General features: G+C 34.2%; 2 protein-coding genes across 2 annotated transcripts; one reads left to right on the top strand and one right to left on the bottom strand.

Annotated features, from left to right (window-relative positions):
• Positions 1-1,076: 1,076 nt before the first annotated feature.
• LOC112031835 (CBBY-like protein) lies at positions 1,077-5,487 on the bottom strand. Its single transcript, XM_024064868.2, has 8 exons — positions 5,075-5,487; positions 4,667-4,737; positions 4,281-4,439; positions 3,482-3,548; positions 3,061-3,156; positions 2,641-2,687; positions 2,247-2,327; positions 1,077-1,367 (listed from the first exon to the last, which is right to left on the bottom strand). The coding sequence occupies exons 1-8, from the start codon at positions 5,402-5,404 to the stop codon at positions 1,244-1,246; spliced, it is 975 nt and encodes a 324-aa protein (XP_023920636.1). The 5' UTR covers positions 5,405-5,487; the 3' UTR covers positions 1,077-1,243.
• Positions 5,488-13,615: 8,128 nt separating this feature from the next.
• Positions 13,616-21,694, top strand: LOC112029048 (lysine-specific demethylase REF6). The gene is given in 10 exon segments (XM_024062062.2): positions 13,616-14,755; positions 15,221-15,232; positions 15,235-15,267; positions 15,270-15,297; positions 15,659-15,726; positions 15,841-15,852; positions 15,855-15,990; positions 16,530-17,155; positions 18,224-18,898; positions 19,452-21,694. Coding segments are annotated over 10 exon segments (4,407 nt in total). The 5' UTR covers positions 13,616-13,869; the 3' UTR covers positions 21,383-21,694.
• Positions 21,695-23,142: the final 1,448 nt, after the last annotated feature.

The following is a 23,142-nucleotide window of genomic DNA, read 5'->3' as shown; positions in this document are numbered from 1 at the left end:
AATGTTATGCTAATGTGACTCAAAAGTAGCGTAGTAAACTAGTAATAATACTAATAAATATTACGCTTAAGCTTTTAAGTTGTTTATTATGCTCTTGATGTGAAACTAACCAATTACGTCACTTCGTAATTTTTGTCACTTTGTAATTTTTTTTAGTCAGTAAATAATATCGTTTGAAGGCTCTTTCTATATTAAAATTTTAAATGAAAACATTCATAAAATATATTATTTAAAAGATCTTAGTTTTTATTAATAATAATTTTAAAAAAAATGCTTAAATGACTTTATGTAATAATTGATTTGGACAAAATAATTAAATTAACTCATTTAGTTTTGTGTGTGTGTGTGTTCAAAAACAACTCATTTAGTTATTTAGTAATAGATCTTTCCTCAAAAAAGAAAAAGAAAAAGGTAATAGATCTTACAATTGAAATGGACCAAAATGCTTCCTTGATGTGGCTTAATAGAAGCGTAACAACAATAAATACAACGTTTTAGCTTTTAGATATTATATATAGATATAGATTACAAGCTATAGATAGATATTATATAAGAAAATGTGAGGTTTAAAAAGTTGCACATAAAATATAAAAAGAAAAAAGTTGGCCGCTAGTCCCAAACAGTTGCTATTTATAGATATAGGAGCACGTTTGATAGACTGTAATAGGCACTGTAATGTAATAGATATTCCTATAACATAACTATTCGGTCGTTTGATTATGTTGTTATTACAATGAATAATTATTCCTTATAATAGCTATTCTTCAAAATTAAGAATAACTATTCCTTATCAAAAGTAATGAATATCTATTCCTTCACCTTTTGTAATAACTTTTTTAAAAAATTTCCTAAAAAGCCATTAGTTGCCACATCTTCAAAAGGAAAGAAAATAAATTTTCATTTTTGTTAATTATTAGCTCTATTTTGAACACTCTAAAATAAGTTTATTTTAGGAAATTTGACTTAAAAATGATTTAATTACGCCTTCTTTTATACTCTACTAAATTGTGAATGCATATTCAGGATTCTATTCCTAAATAGTGACCAAACTAATAAATAGTAATACTTTTTATATTTCAACTTAATGTATTCCTTGTAATATTTATTTCTATTTTCATGTAATAATCATTACAGTGTACCAAACGTGCCCTAAATGTTTTGTCTTAAAACATGATTTGAAGAAGCATACATCTGAACATTTAAAAAAAAAAAAAATGCTAACAGCAAATTACACATATAGGATCTAGCTAACATATTGCTTCTCAAGGAGGCTTCCACAAAACACCAAGTCAAACCGTTCCTCTGGAGGATCTCCAATACAGTCAAAGACTGCATCTGCATTTAAAAAGTCTTCCTCGGCTGTATAGCTGCAACCAGAGATTAAGGAATAAAACGATGTTGTCAATGATTACACCAAGAACAAGAATTGACAAAGGTTAATAATTATACTGATTATACATGTTAACAGAAGGTATGAAGCTAATGCTGACAGTAAATTTTAAGAGCCTTTTGGAAGTGAAGTAGAAAAGAGAAGGTTGCTGAGTTTTAATGGTGGGAAGCAAAAATCACCTTCACAACAAAGAAGATGATATTTTTCAAGTTTGGGCAGGGAGCTTTTCAATGAAGGGTAGACACACACTTCATTCTTCACAGACAATGTCAATATTTGTATAATAAAGGATGCGAACGTCGTAATGAAAGAGGCTTCATTAAATAGCCTCATCAATTATGATTATTGTATTTTCTTGCATCTAAATTTTATCCATACAAACAAAATGAGTATTAGAGAATTTTAATAGAATGCTGAAATTAGAAAGGACCGTGGGAGACCTGGAATAGTGGAATGTAGAAAGTCCTTTGGTTTTGGTTAGGCAAACATAACTCCCCAATTAAGCAAAAAGCATTCAAATTACCCGCTATAAGATGTATTCAAGTTAGGCAAAAAGCAAACATCTTAATGCCTATTGGTAGCTTAGTATCTGAACAAGGTAGCTTAGTATCTTAATGCCATTGGTAAGCTCAGTATCTTAGCAAAAAGCAAACATCTTAATGCCTATTGGTAACATCTGAACAAGATGAACTGCTATTCAAATTAAGCATCCAAACATAACTCCCAAATTAAGCAAAAAGCATTCAAGGTAGCTTAGTCATTTCATGGCATGCAATGCCTATTGGTAAATAAGATGCCCTAGGAAAAAGTAAGGGGATGGTAAACACAGTATTTTCATTGGTACACTATAAGTTACCCGCTCTTTGTTATGATACACTTCATTCCAGCAGCTTTGGCTGCTGCAAGGCCAATGGCGCTGTCCTCCACTACAACACAACTGTAGAAAATAACCAATATATGAGTTCTAAACGAATGAAAGCATCTTAATTAGAACAAAATGCATTCCAACAAAATAATTTTTTAGCCTATTATAACCATGTTTTAATAACAATCGACAGCTGAGCAAGGAGTCAAGTACAAAATTACTAGTAGCACGCTTGCAGTAATTAAATACTATTTAATCAACCCTAGCAAATCAATTTAGGTACTGATGAATGCAGGTGTTGATCTGACTCCATCCAGCAAGTATGAAACTCACTAAATTGATTATCTTAGCATCAGATATAACTTAGGCCCTTGGGATGAAATACCTTGAAGGATCAACTCCTAGAGTGCTGGCTGCTAATAAGTAGATGGCCTGTCAGGAAGAATAGATACAGTTTAGTGCCTAACAAAGACGCCCATCAACCACACACACTAAATGAACTCAAAATGATTAGACGATCACAAGTTGATCCAATAGCACAAGAGCATCTTGTATACATGGAAAGTAGAGTAAGTGTCTTATGTTTCTGGAACTGTAAATATTGATCATGTTGTTGCATTTAAGGACATGAAGGATATACAAATTTAGGCCATACAGAATTCCCATTCTCACTTTGTGATTACTTCACAATAATAGATGGATTTACAACTTAAAATGTAGAGAAAGTAAAACCAAATGATAATAAATTTAGATGGTGGCTAGACATAACCTTACTATATTAATACTAAGAGGATGAAAAGTTTACCGGATCAGGCTTTTTTCGGGGAACCACATCTCCTGCAAATATCTTGATTTTTCCTGCTCGTTCAGGTCCCAACAAACATGCTACTATTGCAGATACCTAAATCCAACACATATAAGTCAGATGTCAAAAGAAGAAATGGTTCAATAATCAGTATGATTCAGTTCACCAATAAATTAACTCAGCAAAAATAGCAAGATCATGAACTGTCAATCCTAACATCAATGTATAACCTAACATAATTTTCAAACATATAAAACCTTGATAGAGAAAAATGTCAATGAGACCCCTTAATTTCACTTATAACAATTGTTTTACAGTGTCAACAGAAACCATGCAACATGCAATAATTGGATTTCACCATATTTTGTCATGGAAAACTAATCACACAATCAATTACAATTATGAACCTGATTATGCATACCGCCTTCTCATTTGAAGTGCTGCACACAGCAACTTTGACTCCTTTGTCTAAAGCCTGATCAATCAGCCTACACAATTCGATAAGAAAAATTACATCAAACTCAAACAGCAGGAAATCTTAACATATCACAGAACCATTTTGTTTTAACTGTATTCATAGTCATATTCATAAGATAGAACTTCAACATATGGAATTCTAGAAGGTTTATTGATAACTTATAATTGACTTTACAAAATAAAAAATCAGAATTTCCAGGTTATATTGCAGCTCCAGAGAACTTTGAAGGAAATACAAGTTTCAGAATGGAAATGGAATCAACCCGTTATTAGAAATTTAGAATATATCACATGCCTAAGATAAGTCAGAAAGAAGAAATCAAAGAAGCAATACATCACTAATTGTCATTAAAGTTATTGATGATGTATGGAAACTAACTAGATCAAGTTTAAGGTTCAAAATCATGACTTTTAAGGGATACAGATGCAACTTAGTCAACCACTTACGAGAAGCCCAACAAATTGAACTTTGGACCATCAGCTAGTACCTATTCTTATAACAAACTTTACAATCAGATAACTAGTCCAAAAAGACACATAGTACTAGACTGGTGCACCTGTGGTCATTACTAGTTTCTAGCTTAGAAGATTGATGACTGTTAGCTAGACTTAACTCATTTCATGACACCTACTTTCATGTTTAGGTTTCCAGTACAAGCAAAAGATGTGTGTATATTGTAATCAAAGGCAACTATAAGAAACTATTTGTACAGAGACAAGCTTAAGATCAGATAGTAACAAACTTTCCAACACCCGGCCGAAGAGGGAGCAATTTTTTCTCAATGAGGGCCATGAATAACTCTGTCTTTCTCTTGTGAAGTGAAGCTATGAACTCCTTTCTTTCTTCCTCACTTTTTGGAGCTTTTTCTGGCCAACCTGTCTTGTTAAAGTAGGCTGTCATCCTACAAAGACCAGAATCAAATCATTACAAGTTCTCTTCAAAGTTCCACAACATATTGTCTGTGTGTTGTGTGACATATATACTACTAACTTAAAAATGCATATAGAAAAGAAACAATATCAAACCGAGGAGCTTCTTGTGTGTGTGTCTGACATAATTTTGTATAGATTTTGTATGGCCAATGTCAGTTGAAGAAGCTATAAATTTTTTTAAGGAGACTGACATTACCTTTCTTTTCCACCTCCAATCTTAAGCAACTCCCCGTACAAATCAACATCCCACGTGACACCCAGTTCTCTCTGAACCATGAATTTAATTCATGTGTTAGGATATTAATCCATAGATTACATAGCATCAAAGTCAGAGCAAAATAAAGCTAGTTTCTCGCCGTAAACGGTTCATTGCCTAATATTTTCATAGCGGCTAACAGCCATTATTGGCAATTCAATTATCTCTTATACTCTTTGTTTCAACCATTATTTTCAGCAACCAAAGAAACCATTCACCAAAATTTATCAAAGAAAGAAAACCCATTTGAAAAATTCAACAAATTCTCATATTCCCATCTAATACCACACCAATAACAAATGAACCATCAAACACAAAACACAAAAAAAAGCAAGAGAGAATGCATACTTCTTTGAAAGTGTCATTGAAAGAGATACGGTGCCCGTCTTTCTCAGTATCCACAAGCACACCATCACAGTCAAAAAGAAGAGCTGATGGAAGAGCTGAAGAAGAAGAAGAAGAAGCTGAGCAGGTGAGTCCCCTAGAACTCTTTCTCAAGCTTGTTGGTCTGGTTCTTGATGTATTTTTATAGATACTTGTTCTTGTAGCGATTAGTGAAGATGATAAGAAGGTTCTTTCATGGGGTTGTTGGCAAGTAAAAGAGGTCTTTGTGTTAGATAACAAAATTGCTGAAGAAGAAACTGCAGCTATGGAAAGAGAGAAGGTGTTTGACGCCATTAGAGATTGGCTCTCTCTCTCTCTCTCTCTGGACTTTCTCTCTTTTTGGGGTCTCTGAGTCTGTCTTTGCAGTTTGGTGTCTTTTTAACGGTATTGTATCTCCAACTTATCCAACGTTAAAACTTAAAAGCCACAAATGCATTATTCTGGATATTGCGGCACCAATAGATCAGCTGAAGTGGAAAATTAATGGGCCCATTCCAATACAAAAATTCTAGGAACACAATTATCTGCATGGCAAATTATGAGAAAAAATGATTGGTCTATGCGAAAATGACATGCAATCAATTATAGTCTACCATATAAAATACTAGTGGCAAAAGCTGTGACATTTTATTTGATATTATAATTACTTATTCCAATAAGTCTAGTAAATAAAAATGTAAAGCACAAAGAGACACCAATTTCACATGTGGAAGTGGTTGACCAGTCGCAGACAACTTGTGTGATTGATAAAGATGAAAGATGAAAGATGTAAAGAAAAAATGAAAATCATTTGATTGAAGCACCTAAAAATGTATAATAATGCTAATAATAATGTACATATTAATTTTTCACAACTCTCGTAATGGTATATAGAGATTGGAATAGCATTACTTTCACATAAGTTTATTATTAACATCATTTTTATTAGTATCAATCACAATATGTCACCTTAATAATTATGAAATCTATTATTCATAAGCTTAATGGAAATTTATGAATTAGAAATAGATCCATAAGAGTAAGGAGTTATTATCGAAAGATCTATAAATTAGAGTTATCAGTTTTATTATTTATGAATGTAACACATTGATAATAATAGGACACGTAGGAACCAACATTATAACACATTTCAAATAAATATATACATGTTCTTTGAAAATATAAGGTCAAGAAGTTAAGTAGATATGGTGTTTAAAAAAAAGTTGTTCCTAATAATAGGTACATAACGGATTAGCTAGAGAGAGCACATTTTTTAACCTCATTTGTTGATATAGGATTACCAAGTGTTACACAATGTAGTTATATGCCTAGTGATTTAATATAATCTTTGAAAATAGATGTCTTCCATTGTACTAAATTTGAAATTACATTTTCATTGCTATTCCTTCTGTGGATTATGGACAAAGACTGTAATAACCAACCCAAATTATTAGTGTTTTAGAAATGGATGGAAATGGATTGAAATATATCAAATGACTGAATTGGACTAAATGGATTGAAGTGGAATAACTAGACTGAATAGGCCGAAGAGGATGTAAATGGACTGAATTAGATATAATAAACTGAAATAGATCGAATGAACCAAATTGAACTGAAATAGACCGAATTGGACAGAAAGGATCAAACTGGACTGAAATGGACTAGTGACTAGTGTCAATAATATACTTAGGATCTTTGCCACAAGGGTAAAAAAAGATGTCCATGATTTAAAAGTCATTCCCACCAAACGTACGAGTCTATGAATAAATCTCCAAACGTATGATTTTTACTTGGTTCAGAGAGAACTAGATGTCACATGGTATGTAGACTTGTATGGAAAGTTGATCAAAATTGGAAGTGGATTAATTATAATTTTTTTTTGACTGAAGTGATAGAAGATTAATTATAATTATAATTATAATGTCTTCAACTTACATTAGCCTCAGAAAATCACAAACGCACTAAAGATGATTCTCGGTTTGATTTTCTTTCTTTTTTATATACATTTTTAAGCTTAGTACTTTATATGTGACTATGTGAGCCTAAATCTCCTAAGTTGTGGAACTTTGAAGAGAATTAGTAATTAGTTGATTTTGGTCTTTACAGCGTACATTAACAAAGAGTGAGGAAGAACAAAACTACAACAGTAGTTTATAGCTTAACTCTGAGAGAGAGAGAGAGAGTTGATTGTCGGTCTTATTGAGAAAAAAATTGCTCCCTCTTCAATAGGATGTTGGAAAGTTGTGTACCGTCTGATCTTCGGCTTATCTTTTCATCTTTAGTATTTGATACTAGTCTTAAATTATTTCCTAGCCATCAGTCCAAAATCCAAAAATAGAGTCTTTCTACGGCCACATGTTTGAGAGGTTGTCAACTTCCACTTTGTAGTTCGTAATTAATACTTGATAGTAATCATTCTGTTTTTCTTGAATTACAATTACATCATTAAAGTTTGGTTTAATTTTGACTTTTTTCTCTAAAAATTTAAAATTTGAGATTTATAATTGAAATATAAAACGAAAAAAATAAAATTTTTGGAATGTAATTTTATTAATTTAAATTTTTATTTCATTAATTTATTTAATATTTAAAAATATATATATACTTTTTTTTGAAAGTGAACTGAAATAGACCTAATAGACCAAAGTGAACCGAAATGGATTGAAGTAGACGAATATACCAAAATAGACCAAAGTGGACTGAATAAGACTTAAGTGGATCGAATTAAACCGGATGGACCAAATAGAAGATAAACTAAAATATTTGTATATTCAAATGTTTATTAATTGTATAACAATGTGATTTGTGATATAATTAATAGTTGTAATTTGAAAATTAAAAAAAAATGATTAAACCAAAGGATAAAAGAAAATAAATTGAAATAATATTCAAACTAAAAAAAACTTGGAAATTCTCAATGGATAATATGGTGGTCACTTAGTAGTTGTTTGGTGTTCTTTGATGTCATTGCCCTTGGATATCCTCTAAAACTTAAATCTTGTCACAATTTCACAAATCAACTAATTGAATTTTTATTACATTAAAAAATTCATAACATGAATATATATATATATATAAATGACTAATCATGGTTAGGGGTACAAAATTAAAGCAAAAGTCTATTATAAAAAGCGAATTATAATACATGAACCGTATATTACAAAAAGTAAAAAAAAAAAAAAATGTAGAACCCATTCATTCTCAAATCTTTTTCTCTCTTTTATTAACCCTCATATTTTTAACTCAAACTCTTTGAATTGAACTTGGTACCTGCACAAGGGACATGTAGCTTTACTCCTAAGCCAATTCACAGTACAATCAGAATGAAACTTGTGTATCCACTTAAGCATTCTTCCTTCATCTCCTACTTCGTGTCTTTTTGGCAAACCACACAAACCGCCCCATCTTTCCTCAATCACCACATCCTTCGACCCCTTAAACACCGGGTCCATAACTTGGCTGTCAAGGTTTCCAACCTTAAGCTTTGTAATGTCAATGGACCCAATTTTCCTGAATACGTCCTGGGATCATATGAATCATAGGCGGAGCTAAGGGGCCAAGGGGGGCTGGCCCCCTAACGTTTGAAATTTTCCATTAATCTTCTTTTATATTTGGTAATAAATCCAAAAACTACAAAAAAAATGTATTCACCGCCCTCCTGAGAAAATTCTCTGGCTCCATGAACCATCAAAAGTTGAGTGTTCAGCCCAGTTTCTCGTCGTGTCTAGCAGTTCAGCCCTCAACTTAGCTATTTGAAATTCATCAACATCCATGGTGCAAGTTGTAAGTGTCACAAATCACAATTCTTGGCAATACTAGTGAAAGAATGATATATATTAGCAAAAGAAAGAAGAAGAGGCTAGGCTAGGATAGAGTGATTTTGGTTTTGCAGTTTGTGGGATTTATATGAAGCACAATGTTTCAGAGTTAGATTAGGATAAGGAATAAGGATTTAGAATTTTGTGAATTCCGAATAGGATAAGGAGAAGAAACAAAATTATCACCGACCTTTGAAACAACTAGCCCAACGGCAACAACGTTTGTACAAGAAAGAAAGACCAAAATATATATGATTTGTGAACTCTATAAAGTCGGCGATATATATAGGATATGATACTATATTTGCTTTATTTTGGAAGATTTGTAATGGTTTATGAATTTTGGTGGTTTTGTGTTATAATTTCCAATCACAAGTTCTGTCTTTTCATCACTTTGGTTTAATTAAAATTTGGTTTATTATTTGGTTGTTTTTAGAGGTGACAATTTGAGTTTCAAACACATTTGGATAGTATTTCAATGTACCCGACTATTTGATTAATTGTTTTTTTCAAAAAATAAATATATAATTAATTTGCCTAATACAAACAATAGGTTATTGGTATTATAGATTGCACTAAAAATTATTAAAATGATTTTGTAACCAGATTAGAAAATTACAGTCATACCACTGAATGCACGTACGACCACAACAATTATTAAGACAAAAAGAAAACCACATTTAAGCCAAAGAAGAATGGAAACTGTAGGTGAACAAAAATCAATTACCAATCCAAAATGGATAGAGAGTTAATACGAGATTGCCCAATATAACTAATTTGTAAAGAATGGGTTTTCAAGGTCAACTTTTGTATGTTGTAGTGGTTTAGTTTCGAGTTAATGGAAAAATAAGAAGTTATCTATAAAAAAGAAGAAGATTTCAACATTAATTCTTTCTCAGGTTAGTTTGAAGATCTCTAGTTCATATAATGTTTAAGTCTCAGTTACAAAGTATAGATGCACATGGTATATTTTTCTCTCAATTTCCCATCCCCATTATGGAGGAGTTCTCTTTCTTTATATAGCTACCTAAAGTGCATCTCAGCCCTTTACTTGTACAACCATTGATTTTCCTTTGGATGCTTGTCCCATCAGGGTTTTGTTGGAGGTGATAGAATGTGCTGTAAGCTGTAAGGTTACTGTTCAGGGGTTATCCTGCCATTAATGCAGCCAACTAAGTTGGTGTAGCAGCCAACTAAGTTGGTATAGTGCATTGAATGCAGAGGTGATGGGTATTTTTTCTGGATATTTCCTATTTTCTTTGCTTGCACATCTCTAACTCCTTCCTCGGTATTTTGTTTTTCTAATCCAAGTGGCTCACTTAAAGTCCTCCGAGGAATGTTTGCTCTTCGGGCTTCTCGGGCAGTTGGCTTCCTCAGTTTCAATACTTGGGCTGTTATCAATGATGAGAGGATGGGCCTTTCCATCTCCTCGTGTTGGACTTACGTGGCACTATTCTGTATTCGAATCTTACCCCTCCCACAGAAACTATGGTTTGAGAGTCTTACAACAAATCAACCAATTGTTTATAATTGAAATATATAAAATGAAAAAACTAAACTTACTTAAAAATAAGAATTTTTGGAATGTGTTTTTTATTTCGTTAACTTATTTAACAATACATATACTATTTATTTATGTTCTTTTTTGGTCTAATGCTGAGAGCCCAGGAAACAGTGCCACATTAACCTCTTTCATTTATAGCCCTCAGGTTGGCATAACTTCTTTGCATTAGATAAGGTTTTTGTTCATCCATCAAATGAAGACAAGTATTTTGAAAGAAATAACTTATACCTCGTCGGAAGGCAGCAGTGTCTTCTGCATTTAGAATTAGAAAATTGGATAGAAAGAAAGAAAGAAAGAAAGAGTTAATATGAGAGTGAGATAAAATCATAAAAGATATATATAGTAGTCCAAATTTGAACGGTCAGAGGTGCAGAGCAAAGAGACCATTCCGTGAGAAGGAGTAGGAATGAAGGATAGATAGTGAAATAAAAATCAAAATCAAAAAAATCAAAAACAAAAACCCTAAAAAAGTGGCAGAGCCTCTAATAGTAATCGTTTTTTTTTTTTGGTTGAATGACAATTACATCCACAAAGTTTGGTTTAATTTTGATATATATATATATAATAATTTTGATATATATATATATATAATTTTTTTTTCTGTTAAGTGATAGATTTATCACCCAAGCAACATCCTCTATATTTTTGTTTCTTTTGATTTTACATCCTTTATGATTAAGATTAAGATTAATCTGAATTTGCATCCTCTAATTCAAAACTTAACATTAGAAAAATAGATCTAAATTTTTAAATATTAGGGTACAAAATCAAAATTACCCAAAATATTAGGGGTGCAATTTTTAATTTAATCTTCTTTTTTTTTTTTTGGTTAACTCAAATGCTACTAGTCTACTATTATTTACATTCAAGGAATATATATGTTGGGTTTCTCAAAAAAAAAAAAAAAAGGAATATATATGTTGGTCATTCATGGTCAATTTTCAATATCTTGCGACTGTTAATTTTCATTCAAGGTATATGTTGATCATTCATGGACAACTCTAGAAGAGATGTTTGTTTGAAAAAAATAAAAATAAAAAGATGTTGCATGTTAAAAAGAATAATAGCCATAAAACATGTGCTGCCTCATATAATCAATTGAGTTTAATTAAACTACATAGGGGATTTAATATTTTAAATATGTGTTTGGATATATTTAAATTCTTATTTATCTTTATCATACATTTATGTAACATTAAACAACAATTAGAAACCAATTTGAATTTTAATTATGCTTCAACTTTAATATGATATATAATGATTATTATATAGACTAACAAGATAAGTTAATAAATTCATCTAGGGACCACTTGAACCTAGGTTCTCAACCCCTCAAGCCTTTATGGCTTGTGGAAATACCAAGTTGCCCAACATGGGTGGTAGTTAGAAGTTTAGCTTTAGAGTTTAGTAAAATAGCTTTCAAATTGTGTTTGATAAGCCTTGTAGAAAAGCTTGATATACCTAAGCTATGTAAGCTCATAGTAGGTAGGTTACAGGTATTCATTGTTTAGATGGAGTATTGCCTTCCTTGTATATGATAATTTTAGAGAGGAATAAAGCAAGATGTCATCTTTAATTAAAAATAAGAAAAATAAAATATTAATCAAGTGTTGACAACCAAAAAAAGCATTTTTTGTTTTTTTAAAACATGTTATGCAAAGAAAGCAGAACAATCTTAGATTATGCATTATGATTTGAAAAATGTTTTCCCTTTGATGGTGGAAATATTTTAAGGGAAAAAGAACAACTGGGGAAAATGCTATGACTGGTCAAGGAAAAGTTGGGTAGACTCTAGTGACTGAATGATATAACTTTGGATCTTTGCCACAAGGCCCAAAAGGATGTGGTGAATCATATAATAGTCATTCCCACCCAGCCAGTAACACAAAATGCATGCTGTACAACCAATCAGATTCAGATTGGTGACAATCCCAGGATTTTTATTTATTTCGTACTATATTTTTTTGGTTTTGTTTTTACATGCAGAAAATTTACTACTAATTTTGGATATGGCCTACTCTAATCACAGATCTAGCTAATGATACTAAGGCATGTCAGTACATATAAAGTGCATAGCTAATGACATGTCATTTTTTGATTGGTCCACTGTGGACTCCCTTTGACCATTGCTAGGTCAAATATAAAAGTACAACCAAGCCATTGTGTAATAAAAATACCAAATGGCAATTAATTTGGTAAATCCAAAAGGGCAGAACTGCAATACACTTTTATTTCACCACCGACTCACCAAATTTAGTACTCCTCTGTCATCCAAATTATAAGAAAGCCCCTATTCTTTCCCAAAATCCATATAAACCTATGGCTTCGATTTAGCTAAAATCTCATATATATTGCTACCAAAAAATCATACTTCTAAATAATAATAATAATCACAAAACAATGATATACATTTAGATTTTATGATATATATATATATATATAAAATGTATGTTTGGAAATTTCTTATTTTCGATAATTTATTTACATAATATTTATTAAAAGAAATTATTTTTTTAGTAATTTTTATATTAAATATGTTACAAAAATTTAAATATTAGTGTATTTCAAAAAAGCAAAAGGTTAAATTATTTACAAAAAGAATTATGACAAAAAACAAAAAGTAAAACTTTTTGAACCACCGCTAAACGTGCACCAAGCATACTTAGATATTTTTCTTATGAGTTATTTTTATTGTTTTTCAATATTATCAACTCAATTTTAAGATTTTCACCCTAACATATATGGTAATCTAAAATAATCGGTTACAAAAATTAACAAGGATTGATTTGACAGATTTTAATTGGTTCACGTATGGACGCACCAATAATACCATTATATTATCTACCATTAATAATTGACTTTCTTGATAATGGTGAAAATTTTGTCATTCATTTAATGATAATTGAGTCATGTCAATGTGTATCTATAGTACAATGATTAATAAATTATTTTAAAAAAATTTTGATATCATTTTTTTCTAAAAAGTATAAAGAAAAGCTATTAAAAAAATTATTTACTTTTTTTTTCTTTATTTCTATTTTTCTAAAAATGGCAGCAAAAGTAAATTGATGAGAAAAGACAGTCAAATTGAGAGAGAGCCTCCAAACCCAGAATAAAACCCCACTCACATGTTACATGTCTACTCACACTCCTACTCTGCCCCTCAAATGTTTTTTCACCATTTCTCTCTTTCTCTCCTCTGTCACATTAAAATAAAAACAGAGCAAATTCCTTTTTCCCTTTTTTTTATATTCAGAGCTCCAAAAAATGAAGCACAAAGAATCTCAATAGCCTCTTCTTCTTCTTCTTCTCTCAAAAACCCAAAAATGAAAAATCTTTTGTAATACCCAGAAAAAACAAAATTTGAGCTCTTTTTTTTTGTGTGTTTTTCTTTGTTAATGGCAGCTTCAGAAGCAGCTCAAGAGGTTGTACTTTCATGGCTAAAAACCCTACCTTTAGCCCCAGAGTACCACCCCACACTGTCCGAGTTCCAAGATCCGATTTCCTACATTTTCAAGATCGAGAAAGAGGCTTCCAAGTATGGAATCTGCAAAATCGTCCCTCCAGTGCCTCCATCGCCAAAGAAGACCGCGATTTCGAACTTGAACCGGTCTCTATTGGCCCGAAACCCCGATTCCGACCCGAAATCCGCCCCCACATTCACGACCCGGCAGCAGCAGATCGGGTTCTGCCCGAGGAAGCCCCGACCCGTGCAGAGGCCCGTTTGGCAGAGCGGCGAGTGGTACACGTTTCAGGAATTCGAGGCCAAAGCGAAAGCGTTTGAGAAAGCGTATTTGAAGAAATGTGGTGGCGGTAGCGGTGGTGGAAATGGGAATGGGAAGAAAACGACGCCGCTTTCGGCTCTGGAAATCGAGACCCTTTACTGGAAAGCCACCGTGGACAAGCCTTTCAGGGTTGAGTACGCTAACGACATGCCCGGCTCGGCTTTCGTGCCATTGAACGCGAAGAAGAGCAAGATTAGTAGTAGCAGTGAGGGTGTGAGCTTGGGAGAGACTGCTTGGAATATGAGAGGGGTGTCGAGGGCTAATGGGTCGTTGTTGAAGTTCATGAAGGAGGAGATTCCAGGGGTTACTTCGCCGATGGTGTACGTGGCTATGATGTTTAGCTGGTTTGCTTGGCATGTGGAGGATCATGATTTGCATAGCTTGAATTACTTGCACATGGGTGCCGGGAAGACGTGGTATGGCGTGCCCAGAGAGGCTGCCGTCGCGTTCGAGGAGGTGGTTAGAGTTCATGGATATGGTGGAGAGATCAATCCTCTTGGTGAGTTTTTTTGATGAGTCATGCTTATTTGGGGTTCCCCTGTTTTTTAAGTTTATAATGTGTGTTTGTGTTTGTAATTTTGTTGGAGATTGGTGCATTTGGTTGTTTATAACTGATGAAGAACTGTTTTAGAAATGATATGGATTGACAAAGAGATTACTCTGTTCTTGTGGGGTCGAGTTATTTAGATTGGTTAAAGGAGTTAAGCAATTAAACTATCTTGTTTCGACAAATTCAAAGGATTATAGTTAATTTGATGATTCTCGAACCTTCGAAGCTAACTTGTTCTGATAACAGTTGTTTTGTCCTTTAAGCTATTAACCTAACTTGTTTCTAATGTGAGTGTGTGTGTGTGTGTGTGTGTGTGTGTGTGTGTGTGTGTGTGTGTGTGTGAAATTCCAGTCTTTGTCTGTTTCTCTATGCATTGTAATCTACTAAGCATATTTTTCATTTATCTTTGGTCAGTTACTTTTGCAACTCTGGGGAGAAGACCACAGTGATGTCACCTGAAGTATTATCAGTGCAGGGGTTCCGTGTTGCAGGTGAGCTTGTGATTTGTGTCCCTGTTCTGCTTCTCAATGTTCTGTTTTGGCCTTCTATGGACATTCTAAGATGAAATTCAAAGCATGAATCACGTTTAATGGCTTGAATAACTAATGATGTTATTAGCTTAGGATTAACTTTTGCTCTGATTCCTCTAACATGCAATTTCAACCTGATAAACGGTAGAAGTTGAAATATTGGTTGAAAGAGAATAAAATCACATTGATTGCACACTGAAAATATTCTTTGCAATCCATTACAGCATCCTTGATTATAGCTGCTTGTGATATGCATTCATTATCTTAGGTATGGCATGAATTCATATCTGTGTCTCTTACTCTATCAATTGCTTCAAATCAGGTTAGTGCAAAATGCTGGGGAATTTGTTGTCACTTTCCCAAGAGCCTATCATACAGGGTTCAGTCATGGTGAGAAACCTTTCAGTTTTAATATGTAGTTTGAGGTTGGAATTGTAATGGTGACTCTTGTTGCTGTTATTAAATGAGAATACCTATTTCATCCCTTTGATTTTGAACATTTAGGGTTTAATTGTGGGAGGCAGCTAATATTGCCACTCCTGAATGGTTGAGGGTTGCTAAAGATGCTGCTATTCGAAGAGCTTCTATCAATTATCCTCCCATGGTGTCTCATTTCCAGTTACTTTATGATCTTGCACTGGCATTACATTCAAGGTTTGTTTCATTACCATTTTACGTTTGTTTCTCACTATAATACTAGCTGTTTCATTCTTCCTGTACCTTGCTGAAGGCTTTCCCAATGCATTCTTCATTCTCAATCTGATCAATAAATTTACTTTATATGTATCTTATTGCTGATATTAACTGAATTTGAAGTCTTCATTGACTACACTGTGGAAACGTTCTAGTAAAATGCATTGCTTGTTTCATGTTTAAATTTTTTTCATTTGTTAATATTTATAACTGCTTTGCTTTCTGATTTTCATTGCTTCATGTGTTTGGTATTTTTGGGTTGTTCTTGTCTTTGTTCTATTATTTCTCTGTGAAATTCAAGAGATATAAATCCCAGTGAGAAATTGCCAATGTGCCACAAAGTCTTCCAAAATTGTGTTATAAGATGTCAGAAGCACAATAGATTAAAAAGTAAATTTCCAAAATGAATTAGTTGGTACTAGAAATGTTAGAAGAACTGAATGAATAGAGATAATTGTTGGGTTTATAGGCCCCCTTAATTTTCTATTTTCTCCATGCAGAATGCCTATGGGCAACAATGCTGGACCAAGAAGTTCACGCCTAAAAGATAAGAAAAAGGGAGAAGGAGAAACAGTGGTTAAAGAGCTATTTGCGCAGAACGTAGTACAGAACAATGAACTGCTTCACATTCTTGGAAAAGGATCTTCCATTGTACTTCTTCCACGAAGTTCTTCGGACATATCTGTTTGTTCTAAATTACGTGTTGGATCCCAGTTAAGAGTAAACCCCACACTGACCCCTGGTTTATGCAGTTCTAAGGAAGCGAACCCGGGAATTGGGCAAGTTAAAAATTTTCTTCCAGTGAAAGGAAAGTTTGGCTCTTTTTATGAGAGGTTTGATAATATATGCTCCTCGAATTCTAAGACACTGAATACAGACAGTGAAAGAGGAAGTACAGCTCAAGGTGATGGGTTGTCAGATCAAAGACTCTTTTCATGCGTCACATGTGGAATTCTAAGCTTTGCTTGCGTTGCTATCGTTCAACCAAGAGATGCAGCTTCTAGATACCTTATGACCGCTGATTGTAGCTTCCTTAATGATTGGACTGTTGGTTCTGGAATAACTGGTAATGGGTTCGCTATTGCTAATGGAGATGCAATTACTTCTGATCAGAATACTCATCCAGGTAGTTTTTACTAGTAAAACATACTTTGCAAACCAGCCATCATTATACGAGCTTTCATTGTGGTCAAGTACAAATCTGCTTTGTTTTCTGTCATTTGCTACACTTAATTGTGTACTAGACATGACATCTATGTCCATCATGTGCCTTTCTGGTGAGATGTCCAGGGTTTTAGTTCCTTCATTATTTTATTTTATTTATCAGTGTGGTTATAGCCAGCCTATTATACTCACTTCTAGGTGCATGGACCTTAATTTTTTTTTTTTTTTAGTTTATTTTGATAATTGCTGCTTCTCTCCTAAAAACATCAATGCCACTCCTAAATCTTTCTTCTTTTTTCCACTTTTTTTTTTTTGGGGGGGGGGGGGTTTGGTGGGTTACTTTTTTGTTTGGTAATGCTTAATGTTTATTCCTCTGTTGATTGTAGCAGTTATCCACCTTTCCTTCCTTGCATTTTCTGTAGTAGATCTGTGATTTGAAACTGCTCTAATCCAAATTTCTCCTTTGAACTAATAGAAGTTGGGAAGACATGTTAAAGGAATTCAAATCTCTCATATAAAAGGATTAGTGTAGACAAAGCACCTGATATTGCTTATTGTAATTAAAGTTTTTCCCCTGGGCTGTGTAACAGTTACTGAAACAACTAACTTTTCATTTACCTAGTTTTAATGAAAGTATATTCTTACTTTGAGCACAACTACTTATTATGTTGCAGGGATTCTTTGTTATAATCATATTATTCATATCTAATGTTCAGCACAATTATCCTAGTGGCTAACCCCAAGGGGTAACACAATCTGATGGGGACCATAACTCATGAAGTAGTGATTACTGGTTTGAATCTCCTTTTCCCCTCCTCTTGGGGCCAAAGCTCACGTAATGAAATACAATTATCGGCTAAGTTTTACCTTTAGCCTGCATATAATTCTGACATTGTATTTTGCGCAGGCTTTCTATTTTCATAAATTGGTCTGTTTTAATAGAGTCTCTTAAAGTGGAATTATGTTGTTTTAGATTGCCTCAAAGAAGGTTGTATTTGGTAGATTTATGTATTTTTGCTTGTGCGTGCAGGATGGAAGGAGAAAAGTATCCCGGATGGTTTGTTTGATGTCCCTGTTCAATCTCATGATGGCCAACGTCAGATGGAAGATCAAAGGTATGAAGTGGTTTCAAATACTGAGACACAGAGAGAGCCGTCCGCTCTTGGCCTATTAGCTATGACTTATGGAAATTCGTCTGACTCTGAGGATGATCAGGGTGAACCAGATTTTCCTGCATGTGCAGAGCAAAAAAAGTTGACAAATAGTTCGTCAGAAAGTATATACCAGTGTGATAATTCTGGTTTGCCCTCTATGCAGGACTGCCCCCAAGGTGCAACTGGGGTTCGCAGTCCCTCTTTATCAAGACATGGTGTTGAGGATGGAAGTAATCAAACTTCTGACTGCTCTGCTGAGTTTAGAACAGATGATCCTGCTTCCAGAAGATCAGATGGATTGATGGATACATTTAGTGATCCAATTACAGTATCACATGTTTCTTCTGATTGTTCTCTGGATGTCCATGATGTTGATCAAACAAAGTTTGGCAAGGAAAATGTACCGAGAGAGAATAAAAATATGCCATTTGCTCCCAGATCTGATGAAGACTCTTCTAGAATGCATGTCTTCTGTCTCGAGCATGCCAAAGAAGTAGAAAAGCAACTTCGTCGAATAGGAGGAGTGCATATATTGCTCCTTTGTCATCCAGGTGCATGCTCTAACAATCCTTCATTTACAACATGGACATTTTCCCCATTAGTTTCATTGAAAAGCCAAAGCTGTGAAACTTATATTAAAAAAAGAAGAAGGCCAAAGATACAGGAGGGAGAGAGAGATGAAAGATTAGTTTTATTATGGGGTTGAGGGCTTGAGATCAAGTAAGAATATAGGGAGTCTGAGAAGTTTTAGTATGGTGAACTATATAATTTCACGCAGTGATCTGCTGACTTTTGTTTTATCCAAGTGGCAAGATGTTCTCAGATTGAAAGGATATCTGTAATGATATAGTAACCTAATTTGCATAGTCAAGAGTCTTTTACCATGTGGTAAAATTTACATATTTCATGATTTTATGTCATCTTCTGTGAACTGGCATTTTAAGCTTCATTGGTGGAATTTATTTGCTACTTTCAATGAAATGGTTTATTATCTAGATGTCTTGCATCTTTGAAAAGATTATTGTTTGTAGTTTTTCCCATGTATAGATCTTAATTATCATCTGTCCTCTAATCATCCACATTTATTTGTAATATCACCTGCAGACTATCCCAAGATAGTGGATGATGCAAAGTCGCTGGCAGAAGAAATGGGAATTGATTATCCCTGGAACAATATCACATTCAGGGATGCCACCAAAGAGGACGAGGATAGGATCCGGTCAGCTCTGGATAGTCAGGAAGCAATTCCTGGGAATGGAGATTGGGCTGTAAAGCTGGGTATCAATCTCTTTTATAGTGCCAACCTCAGCCGCTCTCCTCTTTATAGTAAGCAGATGCCTTACAATTCTGTTATATATAATGCATTTGGCCGTTGTTCTCCGGCTAGCTCTCCCAAAAAAGCTAAAGTCTATAGGAGGAGATCTGGCAGACAGAGAAAAGTGGTGGCAGGGAAATGGTGTGGGAAAGTCTGGATGTCACATCAGGTTCATCCCTTCTTGGCCAAAGGGGATTCTGATGATGAAGAAGAAGAAGACATGAGCTTCCAAACTTGGACAATGCCAGATGAGAAATTTGAGATAAAATCAGAAAGTACCCATAAAAGTGAAACCACCATGGTTGCCAGAAAATATGGTAGGAAGAGAAAGATGACAGTAGAAAGTGGGTCTGCCAAAAAGGCTAAATTTATTGATAGAGGAGATGCATTTTTTGATTATTCAGTGGAAGATAATTCTCATCAGCAGGGTAGGACCCCTAGAGGCAAGCTGGCCAAATCTGTAGAGAGAGATGAAGCAGTTTCAGATGATTCATTGGATAATTATTCTCATGAGCTGCAAAGGACCTCTAAAAGCAAGGAAGCCTTTTTTGATGAGAGAGAAGATGCAGTTTCTGATGATTCACTGATGGATGATTCTCATCAGCAGCATAGGAGGATTCATAGGGGCAAGCAATCAAAATGTTTTGACAAAGAAGATGCAGTCTCAGATAGTTCACTAGGGCATAATTTTCATCAGCATAATAGGAGGATTGTTAAAAGCAAGATTGGGAGAGAAGCATTTTCTGATGATTCTCTTGAGGGTAATTCTCATCAGCAGATCAAGAGGTATAATAGAAGGAATCAAGCCAAATGTATCGAGAGAGAAGATGCAGTTTTGGATGATTCACTTGGGGTTAATTCACACAAGCAGCACAGGAGGCTTCCTAATATCAAGCAAGCCACAAGCATTGAGAGAGAAGATGCAGTTTCGGATGTTCCACTGGACGATGATTCTCATCAGCAGCATAGGAGGATTCTTCGAAACAAGCCAATGAGAGTAGAAATCAGTCAGCCTATGAAGAAAGGGCCCCCCCGCCGTGTGAAAAAAGGGACCTCTTGGTCTACAAAACAGGTGACCCATCGGCCAATCAAAAAAGAGAGTCCTCAGCTAATGAAACAACAGACTCCTCGACTTCGAAATAATCAGAGTGAACGGAATTCTAGTCATATTGGCTTATTAGTTGAAGAGGACCAAGAAGGTGGACCAAGCACACGCCTCAGGAAAAGAACCAAAAAGACCGTGAAAGAGTCTGAAGCTAAACCAAAAGCAAAGAAGCAAGCTAGCAGGATAAAAGTTAGAAAGAATGCTTCAGCTGTGAAGGCTCCAGCTGGACACAATGATCCAAAAATAGGGGATGGGGAAGTAGAATTCCTGTGTGACATTGAGGGGTGTTCCATGAGTTTTGGCTCAAAACATGAGCTTGTCTTGCATAAGAGAAATGTCTGTCCAGTCAAGGGCTGTGGAAAGAAGTTCTTCTCCCATAAATATCTGGTGCAGCATCGTCGAGTACACTTGGATGAACGGCCTCTTAGGTGTCCTTGGAAGGGCTGCAAGATGACATTCAAGTGGGCATGGGCTCGAACTGAACATATTAGGGTTCACACAGGTGCTCGTCCTTATGTGTGTGGTGAGCCAGGCTGTGGGCAGACATTCCGATTTGTGTCAGATTTCAGTCGTCACAAGCGGAAGACAGGTCATTCAGCAAAGAAGGGAAGGTAGTAATTCAATGGAACAGGGATGTAATTTACCATTGCTAGCAAATATGTTGTTCAATTGACAGGGTTAGGGATAGGTTTAAAGATAGGGTTAGGATTTCCCTGTAATTGCCATTCAGAGCAACTGTAACAATTCTGTTTGCCTGGGGTCTTCATTGGACCCAGTTATTTGCTGCAACCAGAGCAATTGCTTGGATGCTCAACATTCTTCTCCAGTCAATGTCTGTCACATTCTAACCCTGGTAACCATAACTACATAATCAATGTGTTGAAAAATAGAACTAATTCTAATGGTCTGATTTTATGTTTTCATTTATTCACCTTACCACCAACACAGACTTGGTACCAGGCTCAAGTATAGAAACATGGAGGGGTAAACTTACATGATATCTCAGATGTTCAAGTACGTTGCTGGCTGGTTGAGCATTGCCATGCACAACCATTGGTGAGTATGACAGTTGTTTGTGAACCAAATGGCACAACAGTTCTCGTCTATATGTTGCATAGTTTGTGCTTCCATGAATGTTCAAGTACTGCAACTAGTTTCTTAGGCCCTCGACATATTACATGACTTATATGCATATTCCTTATTGTTATTCTTTGTTAGGTTCTCGATAATGTTTGTATAGTGATGACATTTTTATTTATTTATTTTTTAAATATATGCTTGAATCAATCATCAATTAACTTTTTTATAATCCATATCAGGACTATTAATCAAAACTTTGTCATAAGCTACAAGTAAACTTCCTTAAAAAATCTAATTTATTTAGTTAACTTTTGTTGCACACAGCTAGTTGCATACATTCATACACGGCCTTGGGAATCTTGTTTTGAAAATAGAATTTCAGTTATAATTTTGAAATGGTGTAATTATGGATTTGTTTAGTAAGAGATTTCTAGTAACGTTTGTATATTTTGGAAATACATGTCTGAAAATACATATGATGTTGTTTAAACATTGAAAATTGTTGTTTAAACAATGGTAACAAATAGGCCTTATATTTTAAGAACACGAATTCAAATGACACAATGCATACTCCGTATACATCAGGATGTAATTCAAATGACACAACGCATACTCCGTATACATCAGGATGAATAATCAGTGCTCTTTATTTATTTATTTATTATTTGGCCTCACATTTAAGCGTACATAGGTTAACAGCAAATAGACTTGGCAAAAAGCAAATCAATCCACCAGTCCACGAAGAGCTAACGGTTTAGAAGAATTTGAACATTAAAGAAGGCCAAATTTATACATCAAAGGCTAAAGACAGCAATTTTTTCAATAAAGCTAGAGAAAGTGGAGCGGCATTTGATGAGAGCCTGAGGTGGGCCTCATTTTACACTCAGAGACTATGACACCTCACACATGGAATAACGTTGCAATCCGCAGGTTGTTGTTGTTACATTATCTTCAGTTTTTAATGCCTAACCCTCCAAAGTTATTATTATCAAAATTTTAAATTTATTGCCACAAGTTTTAATGATTTCATATTTGCATCTAATGTTTCAAATCAAAACCATCAACTCTCTTTCTAAAGAAGAAAAAAACCATGAACTCTAATTGGCCAACAGAAAACTCTTATTTCACCACTTAAAAACGCCTCAAAAATTGAACACATTCTTCTTTGAGTAACGATAAAGATATAAACTTTGTTACAAAAAAAAAATTTACAAATTGTTAATATGGTGAATGATTATTGATAAATAAAAAAATAATGTTAATGGTAAGCCTAGATGAAAACTAATAAAAGCTGA

Source organism: Quercus suber, unplaced genomic scaffold (genome assembly GCF_002906115.3).
Source record: "Quercus suber isolate HL8 unplaced genomic scaffold, Cork oak 2.0 scaffold_229, whole genome shotgun sequence".
NCBI lineage: Eukaryota > Viridiplantae > Streptophyta > Magnoliopsida > Fagales > Fagaceae > Quercus > Quercus suber.
This window is presented reverse-complemented; position numbering and strand designations above follow the sequence as displayed.